The 19,469-nt window shown below is 39.1% G+C and overlaps 1 protein-coding gene across 1 annotated transcript; it reads right to left on the reverse strand.

The window, feature by feature from the left end:
- Positions 1 to 2,925: 2,925 nt before the first annotated feature.
- Positions 2,926 to 18,931, reverse strand: LOC119486963 (ceramide kinase-like). The gene is made up of 13 exons (XM_037767538.1): positions 18,549 to 18,931; positions 14,618 to 14,758; positions 13,718 to 13,840; positions 13,494 to 13,619; positions 13,337 to 13,403; positions 12,947 to 13,092; positions 11,622 to 11,696; positions 10,552 to 10,704; positions 9,182 to 9,287; positions 8,445 to 8,524; positions 7,004 to 7,209; positions 6,700 to 6,914; positions 2,926 to 5,856 (listed from the first exon to the last, which is right to left on the reverse strand). Exons 1-13 carry the CDS (start codon positions 18,682 to 18,684, stop codon positions 5,769 to 5,771), a joined length of 1,662 nt encoding a protein of 553 aa, XP_037623466.1. The 5' UTR covers positions 18,685 to 18,931; the 3' UTR covers positions 2,926 to 5,768.
- Positions 18,932 to 19,469: the final 538 nt, after the last annotated feature.

The raw sequence follows: 19,469 nt of genomic DNA on the forward strand, positions 1-19,469 counted from the left end.
TTACATCGTTAACTCTATACCTGTTCAGTCATAATCTAGGTTTTTACATATTTCACCCTGGGCTGTTTTAAGGTCCTTAAAGCATTCATATACAGTAGGCCTATCTGCAAAATGTAATGACAAAATCTGTTCATTGCAATGTTTTCTCCGTAATCAGTGGATTAACAGGAGTGAATTGAATTTGTAAGAAGACTTAACAATGCAAATCTGCGCTGTTGATCACATCCAAACCCTCTTGACAGTGTTGACCTCTGAGGGAATGGAGAGCTGGAGGAGGCTATCATGTCCGCTGTATGTCATGCAGCATTGTCTATTAACTGTGTGTTATTGTCCGGTTAGCATAGCTAGCTTGCTAACTGATAACTAGTAGAAAGCACGTCGGCAGAATGTGAACAAGAAAACCTCATGTTTTTGGTAACTGGTGAAGTTATTTTCACCAAGTGGGAGATTTCATAGTGCCGTATTGTGATTCCCAGAATCTCATAATTAACTCGAACTGGCTGACATGAACGGTTTTCCCACTTAGCTGCTGGTAAATAAGGCCCGGCTACATCGGGATTTAAAATGAAGAGAAATCCATTAATTACAGTGGAATTGCAGTGATCAGTCCAGCTCGACATATGGTGGACTTTGACATGCAAATTCATGCCACTGACCAATAGAGAGCTACAGGAATGAGTCCTAAAACCCAGAAATGAGTTTGCATTTTAGCACTTCCAGTTCCCTCGTCTGGAAGTCAATGGGTTTTTAGTTAAATGCCTGAAATATGGTCTGTGGTTAACACAAGCTTAAGAGATTTTAACGTTTTGTTCTATGATATAAAATACATCAATAAAGATCCCACTCGTGAATTCTGAAGCCTTTATGTGTCTTATAAAAGGTAGTTGCTAAATAGTGTGGCTAAATAAGACTACTAAACGTCATCACGGCAACTCATTCGCCTTTACAGCCTCGTTGTGTATAGGCCTACTAGCGCTCATGTAACCGTGATGTAGGTCGTTTATAGCCTAATGTTAGCTTTTTACTTCTGGCGATTGCATTCACGCTTCAAAAATCATAAAAGTGGTGTTCATTTGTGAAGATTATCTTGGTGAACAAAACATGTAAGTATCATAAACGTGTGTTTGCCACAGAGCTTATTTTCTGCAATAATCCAAAACCCAATGGAAAAATCCCATTGGCTTTTTGTCAAGGGAACCGAGGCGATGCTCGCTTCCTGGTTGGCCAAATACTGTATTTATCACATCACCAAGCCTCCAGCACCAACTATTATCACAAAAACACTAAATCTATATAGCCTACTAAAGAACAAATACATTTAATGTATAATTACAGACCGCTAAATGTAAATAAATATTTTCATCCTCTCCTAATTAAAAATCCACCTCAGTCATCAGTCGACCTCTGTGTGCACATGATTAACACTTTTGGTTTGTTGTTGTTTGGAGGTTTCACAGAAAAACATTCAGACTATGATTGTATCAATACAACGTTAAGAGATAAATCAACATGAGACAGACGGCTGAGATAAAGGTCTTCACAGGTCCACTTGGTTCCTACTAACATTATAGATAATCAGATCTCTAAGGCTCCTGTTGTAGCCTATTCACGTTAGTGAAGCATGATGCTGCTGCCAGTGTTGGTGTCCACCACATCCTTGAAAATGAATGCATGCACGTAGGGCTCTGGTAGGTTTTCCATGGGTACCTTTTTGATTGGGTCCAAGATTTTGAACCTGTGAGGACCTCTAGGCTGAGTTACAACTGTCAAAGACATACAGACAGCTACATCATTAAAACCCTGGCTGGTATTTGGTCAGAGGATTGAATCAAAGCTGATTGGTTGGTGTTTTGGAGCACCGTGAGCTGCTACTGGTTCCCTCCTCCGTCAGTTTGAGTCCAGCTCGACGTCAGCAGAGAGGAAACAGGATTGCTTGTCAACAAACAAACCACACGCAATGAAAAAGCATCTACCGTCTGACAGCCCAGTGCTGATACTCGACTTCCTGTCCGGTCAAAGTTCAAATTATTTCCATTTAATCCAAATGGAGCTCTGTCAGTGTTTTGGAAAATAATCATATTATTTCTATTTAATTTATGTCCCCTAGAAGCTGCAATGTTTGCAAACAATATCCTGATGATTTACAGCTTCTAGTGGAGCCAAGAACTGACAATTTGTGATCTGTGGGTGACATCGCCATCCTGAGGCTTAGTGAAGAAATGCAACTTCACTATGAATAACATTACTAAAGGGTATGGAAAAATAACATTACAGATGGTGCTGCTACATGTAGATTGTATTGTTTATAACCCTGTGGACACAGTGAGCAGCGGCTACATCAGGCTACGACATGCTCAGAGCTGTGAACGTTTTTTAAAATTCAAAACCTACAATGATCCAAAAATGAACAAGACCCTGTGACACTGAACATATTGTTTTACGTGAGCAGTTGGTTGAATATCAACACTGGACTTTACAGTGCAGCTTCCTTCAACAAAACTCATAAAAGAATTCATAAAGAATAAAATCAATAATATGAACCTTCCACAAATACAATAACATTCATTCTAATCAGGTTTTGTGTGAAATAATCTACGTGTTCCACATTGAGATGGATTCATTTATACACAAAAACAGTTTTCTTTTTGAATTTGATGGAGAAAATTTGTTGTTTTTGTGAATAAACATTTAAAAACTATGGCCAAATGTACTTGGAGAGCCCTGCCAATGCCCTTTATTGCAGTGAGTCACACCTTTTTGGCTTATATTTATTGTTATTAAATATATATATACATATATATATATATATATATAAAATCTTGTTCTAATTCTTTGTCATGACTATTATGTAGTTATATTATTTCTGCATATTAATCTTGTGTTCTCTTTAACATTGTAAAATTGTAACACTATTTATGTGGAGACTTTTTTGTCTTAATTTGTGCAAAATAAATAAACAAACAATAAACAAACCCCATAAACAAGTCAATGACTACTTATGACATAAACGTATCCAACAACTCACAATCTGTGAGGCTGTATTTACACACAGTGGTGCTTTGAGCTCAGTGCTAACAACGGCAATGCTAACGCGCTAATGTTGAGCCCCCAAGAGTGTGTTAGCATGCTACAGCTGAGGCTGATGGGTATTTAATTAGTTTTGCAGGTATTATTGGACGAATTGAAATTAAAAATGTTGACCTAGACAAAACCAAAGTTATTACAATTCATCCCGAGGGGAACATGGGTCTTTTGATGTGTGTGAATCTTGTTTGATTTGTGGAAGGTTCGGATTATTAACTTGAGGTTTTACAAAACAAAATAAATCCGACAGACGAGTTTAAAACATCACGTCACACTGAGAGTAAACTGGAGTTACAGCTACAACTTCAGCTGATTTTGAAGACCTGCGCAGTTTGAGTGAAACATTTGTGTTAAAGCAGTACTTTATCAGATGATGATGTACTTTTGAGTGTTGTGTTTGCTCAGTTCATTTGCATATCGAGCAGAAATGGAAGATTAAAAACATTCATGCTAGCGCGGTTCAGCTTACTCAGCCACGACCAGCTTTACTGACACAAAATCTTCTTGACTAAAATTAAAATTTGACATTTTTCTTCTAAAATGCTGGGAAAAATACAATTTCATAGTTACGATTGAGCTCAGGTTTTCCTGAGAAAAGACTGAAACATGGAGGACCGGAGATAAATCTAATGGACCAGTTTGAGAAGCAGAAAGTAAAAGAAACCATCACACGGCTGAAGAACATAGGCGGTGACTGTGAGAGGAGAGTTGTGGAAAATAAATCTCCTGTCGGCATTATTTTTCCCTACAAGTGCAGGAGATTTACTTTCTACTTTTCGTGAATGTGAATCATCCCTCAACCCCGAATGATTACATGACCCTAGGAATGACTGGCAGGTGTCTGGCATCTTTAAAACATGTAACAGATAATTCCAAATCCAGGATCATTTCAAACTATTTAAAAGTGCAAATAAGCTAACATTTCTGTAACAATTTTCTTATCTATTTATAAGCTGAATAAATACAAATACTCTCAGTCTGTTCTTATCGGCAGCAGGGCGGCACTCGAGACAAGTCTGAGTCAAATCATCCACAAGACAGAGACAAGTCTGGAGATAACAGAAGAAACGTCTTGAGACCAGATTGAGCACTACAGCATTAATAAAGAAAAATACAATAACAAACATAACAAATGAAAATCAATCTAGACGTTAGTCAACAGACTATTTGAGTCAAGTCCAAGACAAGTCCAAGTCAAAGCAGTTTCAGTTTCAAGTCCTAACAGGGGTCGAGCTCACGTCGAGATCGCAGTAACAGATGAGAATAACAGACGGACAGGATCAAGATAAGTCTGAATCAAAACACCTACAAGACCGAGAAAAGGCAGAAATGAAACAATCACCGAGACCGTGACAAGTCCGAGATAAAAGAACAAAACTAAACTGAGACGGGACTTGAGTACTTCAGCAAAATAAAATCACAAACAGCAATACAGACATTAACCAACAAACCACTTGTCCAGTCCTTGACAAGTCTGAGCAGTTTTGTGATCAAGTCAAAGCCGAGTCCATTGGGGTCATGTCCGAGTCAAGTCCCGCAACAGCTGACTCCAGTATGCTAAACAAACATCTGGACTCGTCGAGTCTGTCACAGGTGGTGGCCGACACCGAGACAAATCAGAGTCATATCACCCTTTACAAGTCAGAGACAGAACCCCCATAAGACCGAGACAAAACAGCCACAAGTTCAAGTCAAGTCCATGTCAAAACACCCACGAGGCAGACACAAGTCCGAGTCAAGAGAAGTCTAAGTCAAAACAACCACAAGACAGACAAATCAGAGTCAAGACAAGTCCATGTCAAAACATGTCCAAGTCAAAACATCCACAAGACACCCACGAGGCAGACACAAGTCCACGTCAAAACACCCATAAAACAGACAAATCAGAGTCAAGACGAGTCCACATCAAAACACCCATGAGGCAGACACAAGGCGGGTCAAGACAAGTCCATGTCATAACACCCACAAGACAGACAAGTCAAAACGGAGACGGAGATGAGTCCAAGGCAAAACATCTATGTGACCCAACACGTCTGAGTTAACAGAAAAAGACGCCAGACTTGAGATCAAACACAGATTTGAGTGCTTCAGCCTGCTCTACAGGCAGTAACACACAGAGCAACGTTTTGGGCAACGCAAAAACAAGTATGTTGTTTGTTTGTACATTGTGTCACCGTTACAGGCAACATTTGTAACCTCAAGGTAACGAGATCATCAAGTCACGATCTGACGATTATAGGAACAAATGTGATCAAACAGAGCAGGGCTCAGTTTGAAGACTGGAGTTCAATACTAAAAATAAATCAGGTGCCAGACACCCGGCAACCATTCAACACCAACAGTGTGACCCAGAACACATGCACAATCTGAGGGTGAAGCTTTACTCTCCATGTCAATCATTTCCCGATTACTTTTTTAAGACAGCGGCTAGTTTCCAGAGAATAAATTAAAGCTGGTAGTGTTTTAAGGAAACTAAATCACACATCATTTTGGACTGACCAAGAAAGTAAAGTGTTGTCTCCTGCTCTTTGTTGAGTGACAGCACAAACGGTAAATCCTGTCGAGTCTCCTGGTGAAGGATGTGGCGAGTGTCACATGATGGCCGCAGCGACAGTGAAGTAGGCTGAGGCTGGAAACAGAACGACGACTCCAGTGTCTGACAGGGAATAATGGGGGTTGTGGGCCTATATTGCACAGGGGTTGGTGAGATCCTCAAACACTGTCGGTTCTTCGATACCTCGTGCAAACAGCTTGATCAACTGGCATTGCACTCTGGGAACAACAACAAAGGAGAAGGTGTTTTTGAAAGAGAAATTCAACCAGGGTTAAAATTAGGGCTGTCAATTGATTAAAATAGTTAATCGTGATTAATCGCTAATTTATCGCACATTTTTTATCCGTTCAAAATGTACCTTAAAGGGAGATTTGTGAAGTATGCAATACTCTTATCAACATGGGAGTGGGAAAATATGCTGCTTTAAGCAAATGTATGTATATATTTGGTATTGGAAATCAATTAATAACACAAAACAATGACAAATATTGTCCAGAAACCCTCACAGGTACTGCATTTAGCATAAAGAATATGATCAAATCATAACATGGCAACCTCAAGCCCAACAGGCAACAACAGCTGTCAGTGTGTCAGTGTGCTGACTTGACTATGACTTGCCCCAAAACTGCATGTGATTATCATAAAGTGGGCATGTCTGTAAAGGGGAGACTTGTGGGTACCCATAGAACCCATTTTCATTCACATATCTTGAGGTCAGAGGTCAAGCAACCCCTTTGAAAATGACCATGTCAGGTTTTCCTTGCCAACATTTTGTGTAAGTTTTGAGCCTTATTTAGTCCCCTGCCCGACAAGCTAGTATGACATGGTTGGTACCGATGGATGCCTTAGGTTTTTCTAGATTCATATGATAGTAGTATTCATTCTAGCTTTAAAACTGAGTCCACTACAACCTAAAAATCGCAAGTTGCATTAATGCGTTAAAGAAATTAGTTGCGTTAAAACAAATTTGCGTTAACGAGTTATTATCGCATTAACTTTGACAGCCATAGTTACAATATTTGACAGTAGCAAAGTAAGAGACTCCCAGAGGGTTGAGGTACCTGACGTCGATGGCTGTGTGGGTCAGGATCTCGCCGTCGCAGTTCCAGCTGCTGTAGGCGGGGGCACAGCCGCAAGCCGGGTGATCTCGGCAGATCTGACTGAAGATCTGGTGTTTGCCGTTCTCCCGCAGGTCCAGGTCTGAGTCGCTCTGGCAGTGACGCGGTGTGAAGCGGAAACGTCGCACTCGGTGGACCTCAACAAAGGTCAGGTCAAACTGGTCGAGACAGAACGAGACAGTGAGAGACAGCAGGTGTAACAGGTGATTATGTAGAGAGACCATAAACCAGAATGCTGTTTTATTACCTGGTCGTCCTTGCTGGTGTGTCGTAAGAGGTGTCTGAGGAAGTTGAAGCGGGAACATTTTCGGACCAGGATGAGGTCGGTGGTGCCGTCGGCCAGGTGAGCGGCAGGTGAGAGGCCTTTGGGGCTGCGAGGACAAGCACAGCTCATACTGGCAGCGTTTATAGCCAGGAACTTCCCTCGGATTGTCCTCCACTCGGTGTCACTTTCTAAAACAAAACCCCCCGAAAAGACAGATTTGATCTTTCTTGCTGCTGCTGCTGCCGAACCACCATCACTTCAGGTAGTTTGGCTTTTATTATTATATAAAATGTTGATATTTAAACAATATTGACTGCAGAGTTTCAGGAGTTCAACCACAGTTAACAAGAACAAGAACCCTTAAACCTTAAAGCTCCCAGATCATGCTAATTTTCAGGTTCATACTTGTATGTTGTGTTTCTACTAGAACATGTTTACATGCTGTAATGTTCGAACAAACACTTTATTTTCCTCATACTGTCTGCCTGAATATAACAAAAATGCATACTACTACTTTATTCACACAATAGTATGTTGAACGATAGTACAAATATTGAGTATGTTGTGCATAGTATGTGATTTCGGACGAAGCCATATGCTGCAACCATAAAATAAACTGGGACACATTTAGATTGTTTACGTTTAAAACTGTGAACTGTGTCTATAGATTGGTAATTTGTGACATCACAAACGGACGGCTTGTTTCAAAGGCGCAGTTTCTGATTACGGGTTGTGTGTATTTCTCCGTGGATTGAGCGTTTTGATACTTTCACAGTATTTATACAGCACCTAGACCTGCTTTGTAATAAAAAACATTTAATATAATCACACAATATACTGAGCAGCTTTAAAAAGTTGAGGTTCAAAGTTTATTCCTGATCTTGGTCATGTGATCGAAACCTCCAGAACAGCTAAATTAAATGGACCTTGAGGTGAGATTATTCTGGGTCAATTGTGGGTTCCAAGGTCAAGAGTGAACTTGGTGTCTCAATTTAAAGCCAACATGGACAAGACGTAAAAGAAAAAAAGAGATATTTGAACATCTGCAATTCCATGACAACTCTGTCTGCTGATGAAGTTCATGGGATATGAGTGACAGCTCCAGAACAGCTACTAAATGGACGGATGGTTGATTGTTTTGTCCGCATTAAGAAGGTATTATATAGCTTTTCATGTTAACGCTGGTAATTATAGTTTCAGGACGATTCCGTGGCGTGCCCCAGGGCTCCATTCATGGACCACTTTGATTTCCAAATACAGTATTAATATATTCTAAGACACAAGTATATCAAACAACTTTGGACGTGTTGGAAGGTGTATTTTTTTATCACTTTTGATGAAACCAGGATATCTTAATCCAAAGACAGTAATTTTCTTACTAACTGTGTTTTAGAAGCTCAGAATGAGGATTTGTTGGACTCACCGCTGTCTGATCCTTCATCCGCCTCGTACCTGTCAGCTTTCTCTGAAAGTAGCTGCCCGTTGTGCTGACAAACCACACAGCTGGAAATTTACAGACACAGCAATGTTATTTTAAAAAAAAGGCATAAAACAACATGTAAGCAGAACACAACTGTTTTAGCTACTAAACTTGTCCGTTAAATCAGCTGAACCGAGTCATTAGCTAACCTTCGCTGAATTCTGTTTTAACTGCTAAACTAAACTTGAACTGTCTGGCAACTAAACTGAACCATCAGCTTACCCGAAGTGAACCAAATAGTGATGGTTGTTAAATGAAACTGTTAGCTTACCTGAAACAAACTATTTTAGCTATTAAACATTAGCTAACTTGAACCAAAGATGCTCTCTAACAAAAGATAATGATTACTTAAGATTACTTCCTGTCTTCCCAGCATCCCCTCACCTCGTTTGGACGTGTTGTAACCATAGAAACAGAATAGGAGTAGAACGGACATTCCCATTCAAATCAACGTAGCCGGATGGTCAGAGCGGCGGCCATTTTTATGCGTACCATTGCGACCATTTTAGCGGGCGGAGTTTAACGGCTTAATGCTTCATCCACACACTCTTGTCACAGCGGAGGAAAGCACAGTGCTATCGCGTAGATGAGTGACGACTTTGTTCGGCTCATTTTCTGTAACCAGTGAAGCATTAAAGCATGGTGGAATTAGCTAGCTCGCTACATAGCATCTCTCTCACCCGGATCGACACCTGGCGGCGTCCCGTGGCGTTCCCACGATGCCTTTGGCCGGCAGGTAGGACACTGTTCCTTCATAGTAATGATGAGTCAGGAACATCTTCACACCTGCAGGAGTCAGAGCGTCATCAAGGTAAATAAATGGGACGACCAAGGATTACTCTCGTCTTCATTATCAGTACACAGTCTGTTCATAAACACATGGTAGTTATACCTGCTCTAATACTACATTCATATCTGCTGTCTTTCATGCAGTACTTGTATTGCTGAGTCCGTCCTGCTCTGTGTTTGTATTCTGTTGGTTGTGTTTTTGTATGTTCTTGTTATTCCATATAGAGTGTGTAACTGTAATATTCTGTAAGACTATGGTGGAAGAAACATTCATATCATTACTTAAATAAAAGTAGTAATACCACAATATAAAAATACTCATCAATACAGCAAAAATATATAAACTTAAAAGGTTCTTAACTTATAACCTTATTAAACTATTATATTATTGGATCATTATTATTGATGTATTATGTAAGCAATACTTCAATGTTGTTGGTCGATCACAGAGGAGCTAATTTGATCTACATCGTATACTTTTGATAGTTTAATCTGTAACAATGGATCACATTATATAAACTGGTGTTTTGTTTTTAAAATCAGTATTTGAAAAGTAAAATAAATAAATAATAAATAAATAAAGTAAAAGTTAATTTAGCGAAGTAAAAAGTACAATGTTTCTCTCTGAATTGTAGTTGAGTAGAAGTATAAAGTAGCATAAAATGGAAATACTCGAGTAAAGTCAAGCATCTAAACTAGGGCTATCAATCGATTCAAATATTTAAAATTGATCACACATTTTTTATCTGTTCAAAATGTACCTTAAAGAGTAAGTATTTAATACTCTTATCAACATGGGAGTGGGCAAATATGCTGCTTTATGCAAATGTATGTAAATATTTATTACTGGAAATCAATTATTAACACAAAACCATGACAATATTGTCCAGAAACCCTCACAGGTACTGCATTTAGCATAAGAAATACGCTCAAATCATAACATGGCAAACTGCAGCCCAACAGGCAACAACAGCTGTCAGTGTGTCAGTGTGCTGACTTGACTATGACTTGTCCAAAACTGCATGTGATTATCATAAAGTGGGCATGTCTGTAAAGTGGAGACTCGTGGGTACCCATAGAACCCATTTTCATTCACATATCTTGAGGTCAGAGGTCAAGGGACCCCTTTGAAAATGGCCATGCAAGTTTTTCCTTGCCAAAATTGAGGTTAAGTTTGTAGCGTTATTTAGCCTCCTTTGCGATGTAGTTATTATCACGTTAACTTTGACAGCCCTAATCTAAAAACATGTTGTATTTCTACCTGAGAGGTCGTATCTGGCCGGTCCCATCCATCTCTTCCTCTCACTGTCAGTTAGCACGTCGCCGTAGAAACCGTATCCCAGCAGGGAGACGGAGTATCGCAGGAAGGTGTTGTTGTGGTGAACCGAGCACACGTCCATTGGCTGAGAGTCTCCTGAACACACATAATATAAAAACACCCAATCAATTACGCCTATCACGTTACACTCAAATCTCTGTTTTTAAGAAACTCAATTAAAAAAGCTAGACCTGCAACCAGGTAAACCAGGTAACAGGGAAACATGTGTAACACACTTTAAAATGCATCTTTAAAAAAGAAAAAAAAAAGCCTTTTATTAATTCTAGCACACTGTTCTATTTCCAACGTGTTATCTGTTTTATTATTTTTAACTTATATTATTGTTGGGTATATTATTCATTTTTATTTTGGTATTATTTTTAATTCTCCCAATTCATTTTATTTGCCTCACTGAAGTTCCGAAATATTTTAATGCTGGTTCTACCCTGTAAAGCATTTTGTAACTTGGTTTTGAAAAATTCTTCATAAATAAAGTTTATTATTAATGTTATTTAATCCTGTGGATGTCATATTACTTCCATATCTTTTTCATCTGTTTGCACTATATTTGTTCTTGTGCTTTTATGTGTTTTTATCCTTGTATCTTTAAACCCTCTTTGTTTTGTTTTAATATTTGCATATACCAAAACCGTGGACTGACCGATGTCCTGTACAATAGTTCAGCGCCTATTTTCTGAAAGAACACTAGATGGCAGCATGAGCCCATGGAATGATGTGTATCACTGGATTTTCATTACGTTTGCTGTGACTATTTTGTCGGATAAACTGGATATGGATAAAAAAAAATGGTGATATTTGTGTAACATACAATATAATCTTGAGATAATATGACGTATAGCAGCAACGGGCTAAAGCTGCCAATGTGATGTCTATGTATATATATATATATATCTATGGTCCATACAGTCTATGTGTATAACATGTTAAACAACCTGTGTGGTGCTGAAATGATTCATGTTATAGTTGATGTGTAGTGACACCATGTGACTGACCCACGATGATGTGCAGTGCAGAGGTCACGGGGTCGTTGGTGCCCACAGTGGCGAAGCAGATACAGTCTGTTGAGCCTGAAACAAACAAACAGATAGTTTAATGTTCCAGTGAGGTGAAGAGCAGGACTGATGGTTCTGACAGCATCAAATATTCTGATTATTTTCATAAATGTTGCCTCTTTGAATAAAGATTTTACAACAACAACAACACTGCTGCACCGAGCACCAGCAGCCATTAATTAAGCAGGTGAGCTTGCTTCTTCTCTACTGCTGCAGAGAGAATTAATGTCTCCCTCATGACTCGGAGTGTGTGAGTGTATTTATAGAGCACTTAAGCAGAACAACAGAAAACACAGAAGGACACAAACAGAAACAGAACAAACTGAGAAACGAGGCCAAAGTCAGTACGTTTATACCCGGTAACAGAGACTCCTGCTCTCTGATTGGCTGTCAGCTGTCTATTAAAATCACATCAGTGTTCACCTCAAACAGTTTAACCTCCGTTATAAATCAGAGCTCAAGCTATATCAACCCTCTGGAGTCTATTCATCAGTTAATACAGTAAGCATGTTTTATTAACCCATTTGTGCCCGCAACTGACATTTTTTTTTTTTTTTACAGACAAGCTGAGAAAACCAGTTGAAAGTGCTGATGTGGGGCTTTCACACAGTATCTCATTTATGTCGACAAACCATAAAAAACATGTTCATAGAACTTTTAAAAATTGTGAATTATTAAAATTGTATCTATTAAATTTACAGGCATCCATAGCCTCAATAAAAAGGCCAAAAAAAAACAAGCCCATTTACACTTTAGATGCAAATATACTGTATTATAGTTCTATTTCTTACATTTTTTCCTGCTGTTTGTGTGTATAAATAGTCAAACTATATTATTTACAACCTTGAACTGTTCTATAACAATATTTTGAGTGATTATCATTAAAGATTTGTATATTTTCATAGGTGCCTGTGTTGTCGTTTTTCTTGTATTTTGGGTTCCTGGCAGCTTTAACACTTTGGTTAATCAAAAAATGGGAAAGTCAGCCTTCTAGAGTAGCTGAGTCTCAAAAAAAGAATACCATGCATGTGGGGACAATTTGAATGCATAGAAAATCTGTAAAAATGGACCAAAGTGAACCTGGACCCCAGACATTTAAACTGCAGGTAACCATAGTAACTTGACTGATGCTGCATGCTTTATTAATTCACTCAAGGATCCCTACAACCTCCTCGAGGACCTCTACAACTTCCTCAAGGACCTCTTCAACGTTGCAATCATTTTAATCAACCAAAAAACAACATTGTCACATCAGTGTTTCTGACCTGCAGGAATGATTCCAATGCGAAGCGAGCAGGGAAGCAGTGCTTCATCCGGACAGTTTTGATCTACGCCGCCGTCGATCTGCGTCCTCCAGATCAGCCCATGGATGACCTCACTGAACATGCCGTCCCCTCCGACACACACCACCCTGAGCCGGGATCAAAGTGAGATGTTACAGGGTACAATGGCTTTTTATTTCATAATTTCTCTGCGTAAACAGTATGTTTACTATCACTCAAAGTGTAAAAAAGTCTGCAGTAAAACGCAAATAAAAACAGCAGCCTGACAGATGTGTTCTCTGGGGTGATTTATTTTGGCGGTTCAGATATTTTAGCTGTATCGCAGGTCTTGTGTGATCTAAACTTTGTTATGTGAAAGAACTAAACTCTCACCCGTCAAACTTCTTCAGCTCCGCCCCCGTCCTCAGGTGGTCTCTTGCATAATTGGCATACTCCGTCACTGTGACAACAAACATACACAATATGCGTTAGATGTATAATCCCTGACACGGGAAGCCCGAGAACAGGAAGTGATTGATAATGGACGCACCGATGACGTGCGTGGAGACGCCTGCCTGGGCGAACAGCGGGGCGACCTTCTGCTCGTAGATGCGTTTTCCCTGTCGCTTCCCGCTGTATGGGTTGATGTAGACCAGCAGGTGTTTGGGTCTGCTGGCTGTAGACGACAACAACAACAACAACAACGATGTTACCGACAGTTTCTGGCAACAATCATTTGTGAGTTATTCAGTGTGTGTTGGTGTGAAGTCGTACTGATAGCTGCGAGCTGCTCTCTGATGCTGCTGACCCAGTGTTGACACAGCGTGCCCTCTGGACAGGTGAAGGTGACCTCAGCACACCGCCAGCGGTGCTGCTGACACCTCTCCACATACAACACTGACACACAACAGACACAAGTCAAAACTCCTCATTTCACAATTGAACAGGGATGTTTACTGAGTTTCTCAGTGTTTTTCTAGAAGTGTTGCTAGTTATGTATTCGGGTATTTTCCAGGTGTGTTTCCTTTATTTGTTGTTCTTTCAGATGTGTTTTATGTGTTTTCAGATGTTTCCTGGTGTTTTAAACTGTGCTTCAACATCTGTTTATTGTGCTTCCAGGTTTCCAGGTATGTTTCCAGATGTTTTTTACTGTGTTTCAACATGTGTTTTCACGTATCCAGGTGCATGTCTGATGTTTTTTGGTTTAAAGGTGTTTACTGTATTTCCAGGTGTGTTTCCAGATGTTTTGTTTACTGTATTTCCAGATGTGTTTAAGGTGTTTTCAGGTGCATGTGTAGGAGGGTATGCAGATGTTTTTTTTTACTGTTTCAAAGTGTGTTTTCACCTATGTTTCCAGCTGCGTGTCCAGATGTGTTTCCAGATTGTTTTGTTTTTTTATGTTTCAAGGTGTTTACTGTATTTCCAGGTGTGTTTCCAGATGTTTTTGTTTTTTACTGTATTTCCAGCTGTTTCCTGGTGTTTTAACTGTTTCAACATCTGTTTCAACATCTGTTTCTTGTGCTTCCATGTTTCCAGGTGTGTTTCCAGATGTTTTGTTTTTTACTGTGTTTCAAGGTGTGTTTCCTGTATTTCCAGCTGTGTTTAACATGTTTCCAGGTGCATGTACAGGCGTGTTTCCAGATGTTTTGTTACAGTGTATCCAGGTGTGTTTACCTGTGAAGGCCTGCCTGCAGTCCTTTCCTTCTCTCTCTTTGATCTTTTTCCAGCTGCCATCGTCTGTTCGTCTGCTGCTGTTCTCCTCCTCTTCCTCTCTGACAGAGATGATCTCTGACACCGACACGCTGTGGCACACACCTGCACACACACACACACACACACACACACACACACACACACACACACGCACAGACAAAGACACACACACAGACACACACACACAGACACACAGTTTGTTAGTCATTTGTACATCGGATATTTCGGAGCCTCTCTGCAGGACATGAACAAGTTTCAAGTTCCACATGATTATTTAAAGAAATGAACTGAAACCTGAACTAGAACAGGGTAGATTGACTCAAACTTGTTTTTGGTTTTGAATGTCTAAACTGTAACCTTGGGTGTTACAGAGAGGTGAAGTGAAACCAGAACTTCCAGGTTCTGTTTCAGAAGTAATGACCCCCGAAATCACACTGACATTTGTAATAACTAGGGCTGTCAAAGTTACCGCGATAATAACGTGTTAATACAAATTTGTTTTAACTCTACTAATTTCTTTAAGACATTAACAAAATCGATATTTCGGAGGTTGTAGCAGGCTCAATTTCAGAGAAAAGAGTGAAGATACTGGCATCATATGAAACTAGAAATCCATGTCATACTAGCTTGTCGGTAAAGAGGCTAAATAACGCTCCAAACTTACGCTAAATTTTGGCGAGGAAAAACTGGTGTGGCCATTTTCAAAGGGGTCCCTTGACCTCTGACCTCAAGATATGTGAATGAAAATGGGTTCTATGGTTACCCACGAGTCTCCCCTTTACAGACATGCCCACTTTATGATAATCACATGCAGTTTTGGGGCAAGTCATAGTCAAGTCAGCACACTGACGGCTGTTGTTGCCTGTTGGGCTGCAGTTTGCCATGTTATGATTTGAGCATATTTTTTATGCTAAATGCAGTACCTGTGAGGGTTTCTGGACAATATTTGTAATTGTTTTGTGTTGTTAATTGATTTCCAGTGATAAATATATACATACACTTGCATAAAGCAGCATATTTTCCCATTCCCATGTTGATAGGAGTATTAAATACTTGACAAATCTCCCTTTAAGGTGCATTTTGAACAGATAAAAAATGTGTGATTAATCTTAATTAATTGCGATTAACTACAGACAATCATGTGATTTATCGCGATTCAATATTTTAATCGATTGACAGCCCTAGTACTAACAGACATCTATCTTTTGTGTTTTTAAAATTTTGTTTCTTTTAATTTTATTGTATTTTTTCTTTTTAATTTATATTTCATTTCAGACTGATCTTGCTTCGCTTTATGCCTTTTATAAAACATTTTGTAAGTCAGCAAATGGTATAATTTTGTTTTTAAAAATTAATTCACCAGGTTACTTTACCATCTGCTAAAGAACATAATTTACTCAAAAATAGACTACACAAATATTTACAGGCTTTTAATTCTCAAAAAACAGTGTCATGTTAATATATTTAATACAAATTAACATCATGTACTTTAAAATACTAGCCTAATAAAAACTAAAGTGTCTCCACACAATCTACTTCAGACTAGTAGCGATAAAATATATAAAACTACACTGTGAACTGGTTTACAAGTAAACATTTACATTTTCTCTCACTGACTCAGAAAACACACATCCTATCTGCCGTTCAAATCTAACGAACCACCTGAGGCCTTCAGTTACCTGTCGATCACATCTGCGTCGTACATTCACGTGTCACACAGCAGGAGGTTTTAATCACAAACTGTTCTCGCAACAATGCATAACAAATTTTGTCATGTCTTGTTGCCTCTATGTCTTATCATCAGCAATGAAATGTTGTATCTTTGTTAAAATTTGCAGTGCAATGCTTGATAAATATATACACAGTGTTATTGCCCATCTTGACATAAAAAAATAATTAATAAATATTGTGATTTAATAAAAATGTATGAAGCATTTTATGGGTCCAAACATCACTTTTCTTCATGTCCCACAACTGTGGTCTCAATGTTGAGATACATAAAATGAGCTAATTCAATTATAATATGACATTATTTCAAATTAAATTGTTTCATATACATATTACTTTACACCATATTCAAATTATGTTTTTGTTTACAGATCATTTATTTGATTTTTTTCCATCTAAATGCGCCTGTCCCACACTTCTGAGTCCCGACCGAGACACTGAACAAATACCAAGCCAAACAAGTCTAGTTTCTATGGAAACAGAAGTTAGCAGGTGAGCACATGGATGATAGGTTGAGCCACCCACATAGATATAAAACATATATTATTATTAATATATCTATTGGGTCACTCGCATAGGTGACCCTCAAGATAAAGAAAAACAAGGTGAAGATCACCATTTCTTCTCAACTTAATGGTTTACGAGCCTCGAGGAAACATAGTATTCACCAGAGATACTGATATTTCTCTCATCGTCTCACATGAATGTCTAATGAATGTAGAGGAGTAAAAAGTACAAGATCTGCCTCTTTGTAGGCCACTAGAAGTGTAAAGTAAAATACTATAAAATGGAAATATTCAAGTAATAATACCTCAAAATTGTACTCAACTACAGTACTGCTTCCACCCCTGCTGTGAGAACTATGAAATTATGTTTTTATTTATAAGATACTTTCTGGTGGGAATATTCCTGAGCAGTTCAAGACCCATTTTAAAACAAATTCTCAGGTCCATTCTTACTCAACCCGTCAATCTTTTGATCTTCATCCTCCTAAATTCCTCACTAGTAGAGGTACATTTTCGATAAGATTTAAGGGAACCAAATTATGGAGTAGCTTTTCACATCTATCAAAAAACTGTTCATCTGTCAAATGTTTCAAAAGTCGCTTAAAGACTCATTTAATTACTGTCTTTTAATTGTTTTTCCCCATCTTGTCCATTTATCTGTTTTTATGTTTTCTCTTTTTTATTATTTTTTTTCCCACTCATAATGTTGTTTGGTTACGATTGCCCAGAAGTCTTTGTAGATATTTAAATCAATATCCTCCTCACAAACACTAACCATACACTTCCATGCAACACGCACACACATACTTGTCTTTTTTGATATATTTACTGTATTGTTATTGTTGTTATTATATATATCTTGTTATGTTGTATAGTCCTAAATTGTGCAAAATAACTAAACATAAACAATGTAGTTTAGTCCTTCAAAAAACACATTTTAACTCCTCTATGCTCCATATTTCCCCGAATTTAAATTATTGTATTTATAATATTGTACAAAATGCCTGAGGTTTGGTGTCTCACAATGTTGTTTGGTTATGATTGCCCTGAAGTCTTTGTAGATATTTAATTTAAATTATTGTTATTGTTGTTATTATATATATATATCTTGTCCTAATTGTTTGTTATCACTATTATGTAGTCATATTATTGCTTTATATTAATCTTGTCTCTAGGTGGAGGCTTCAGATAAGCCCAGTGTATATTATTCATTTATTGTTTTTGTTATGTTGTATATAGTCTTAAATTGTGCAAAAATACATAAACATAAACAATGTTGTTTAGTCCTTCAAACAACATTGTTACTCCTATATTTCCCTGAATGTAAAACAGTGTAACGGCCTGAGGTTTGGTGTGTATTGTTCCTCCCCTGCAGCCTGCAGCCTCACTGTGACCTCCTCCACGCATTGTGTGTGTGTCACCCTGGATGTATGTTATGTAACCGGATATTATCACATCTCACTCATTGTTACAGGCTGAACTACATCATGTTGTGTTCACTACATGAACCTGAGTGTTTATCTCCAGGTAACAAACACAGTGTTTGTCCTTTAATGTCCTTTTGTTTATCACACAGGATGAGGAGTGTGTTAAAGGCCGACAGACACACAGAGGTAAAGATTCAGGGACATCAGACAGACATATGATCCGGGTCTTACTGGGTCTGAACGGGTGGTACACCGGGCTGGAGATCCTCCTCTTCCAGGTGAGCAGGGACCGGCTCAGGCTCACATCGCACGCCGCGTTCCTGACGCGGAGCTCGGACAGCAGCAGCAGCCTGCCCGGCCTCTCCATCTGCTCTCCGTCCTGCTCCTGGTGTCCTTCAGCCGGCTGAGGAGGCGGCAGCAGCCCGGGGACGGTTACCTCTGTCCGGGCATAATCTCTCTGTGTGTTCGGAGGTATATATATATATATGTAGTCAAACAGCGGCGGTGTCGGTGTCGGTGTCGGTAGCTGCGTGTCCGTGTAGCGGATCTCTGCTCGGGACGTTTCTCTCTGAGGGATTAACGGTTTCTTACCGGAGGTAGGAGGGGCCTGGTGCTGGTGCGTTCAGGTGCTGCCAGAAAACTCTGAAATATAGGATACGTTCGAATAGTCCTTTGTTGCGTTCGAATAGTCCTTTTTGCTCAGGAAGGTTCCTAACGGAGTTGAATGACCCGGAAGTACCTCAGTAGCAGCCATGACAACAGCTTTTCGAATTCACCAAATGTTAAGGAAAGGAGCTTCAGTGCTTCCTTTCTTATCTCCTTTAGCAGAGGATACACTGGAGCATCCTTTACCAAAGGAAACGAGAGAATAACATCCCACAATGCCTCAGAATTTAAAGCGACGCACCATTCGGCTGTTCATGATAACAAACAATATGCTTATCTTGCATATTATTTCCATACACTAATTGAGATTCATGTTTAATATGAGTAGACAGTGACAACCATTAAGTTTCACTTTATTTTTAATTAAAGGGACTATTTGTAACTTTCAGTATTGCTTGTTAACAGCGACACCTGTGCTGTTAAGTCAACGAAAGTCAGCGTCGGGCTCGCGCTTGTGCTCGCTCTACATAGACATGAACGAGCATC

Source organism: Sebastes umbrosus, chromosome 4, assembly GCF_015220745.1.
Source record: "Sebastes umbrosus isolate fSebUmb1 chromosome 4, fSebUmb1.pri, whole genome shotgun sequence".
Classification (NCBI taxonomy): domain Eukaryota; kingdom Metazoa; phylum Chordata; class Actinopteri; order Perciformes; family Sebastidae; genus Sebastes; species Sebastes umbrosus.

Excerpts from the sequence above, each read along its gene's own strand:
- LOC119486963 (XM_037767538.1), bottom strand. The coding sequence starts at position 18,684 with ATGGAGAGGCCGGGCAGGCTGCTGCTGCTGTCCGAGCTCCGCGTCAGG. Across the intron at positions 13,620-13,717 it reads AGAGCAGCTCGCAGCTATCA|CCAGCAGACCCAAACACCTG; the intron begins GTACGACTTCAC and ends TGTCGTCTACAG. Across the intron at positions 8,525-9,181 it reads GCCGCCAGGTGTCGATCCGG|CTGTGTGGTTTGTCAGCACA; the intron begins GTGAGAGAGATG and ends GTAAATTTCCAG.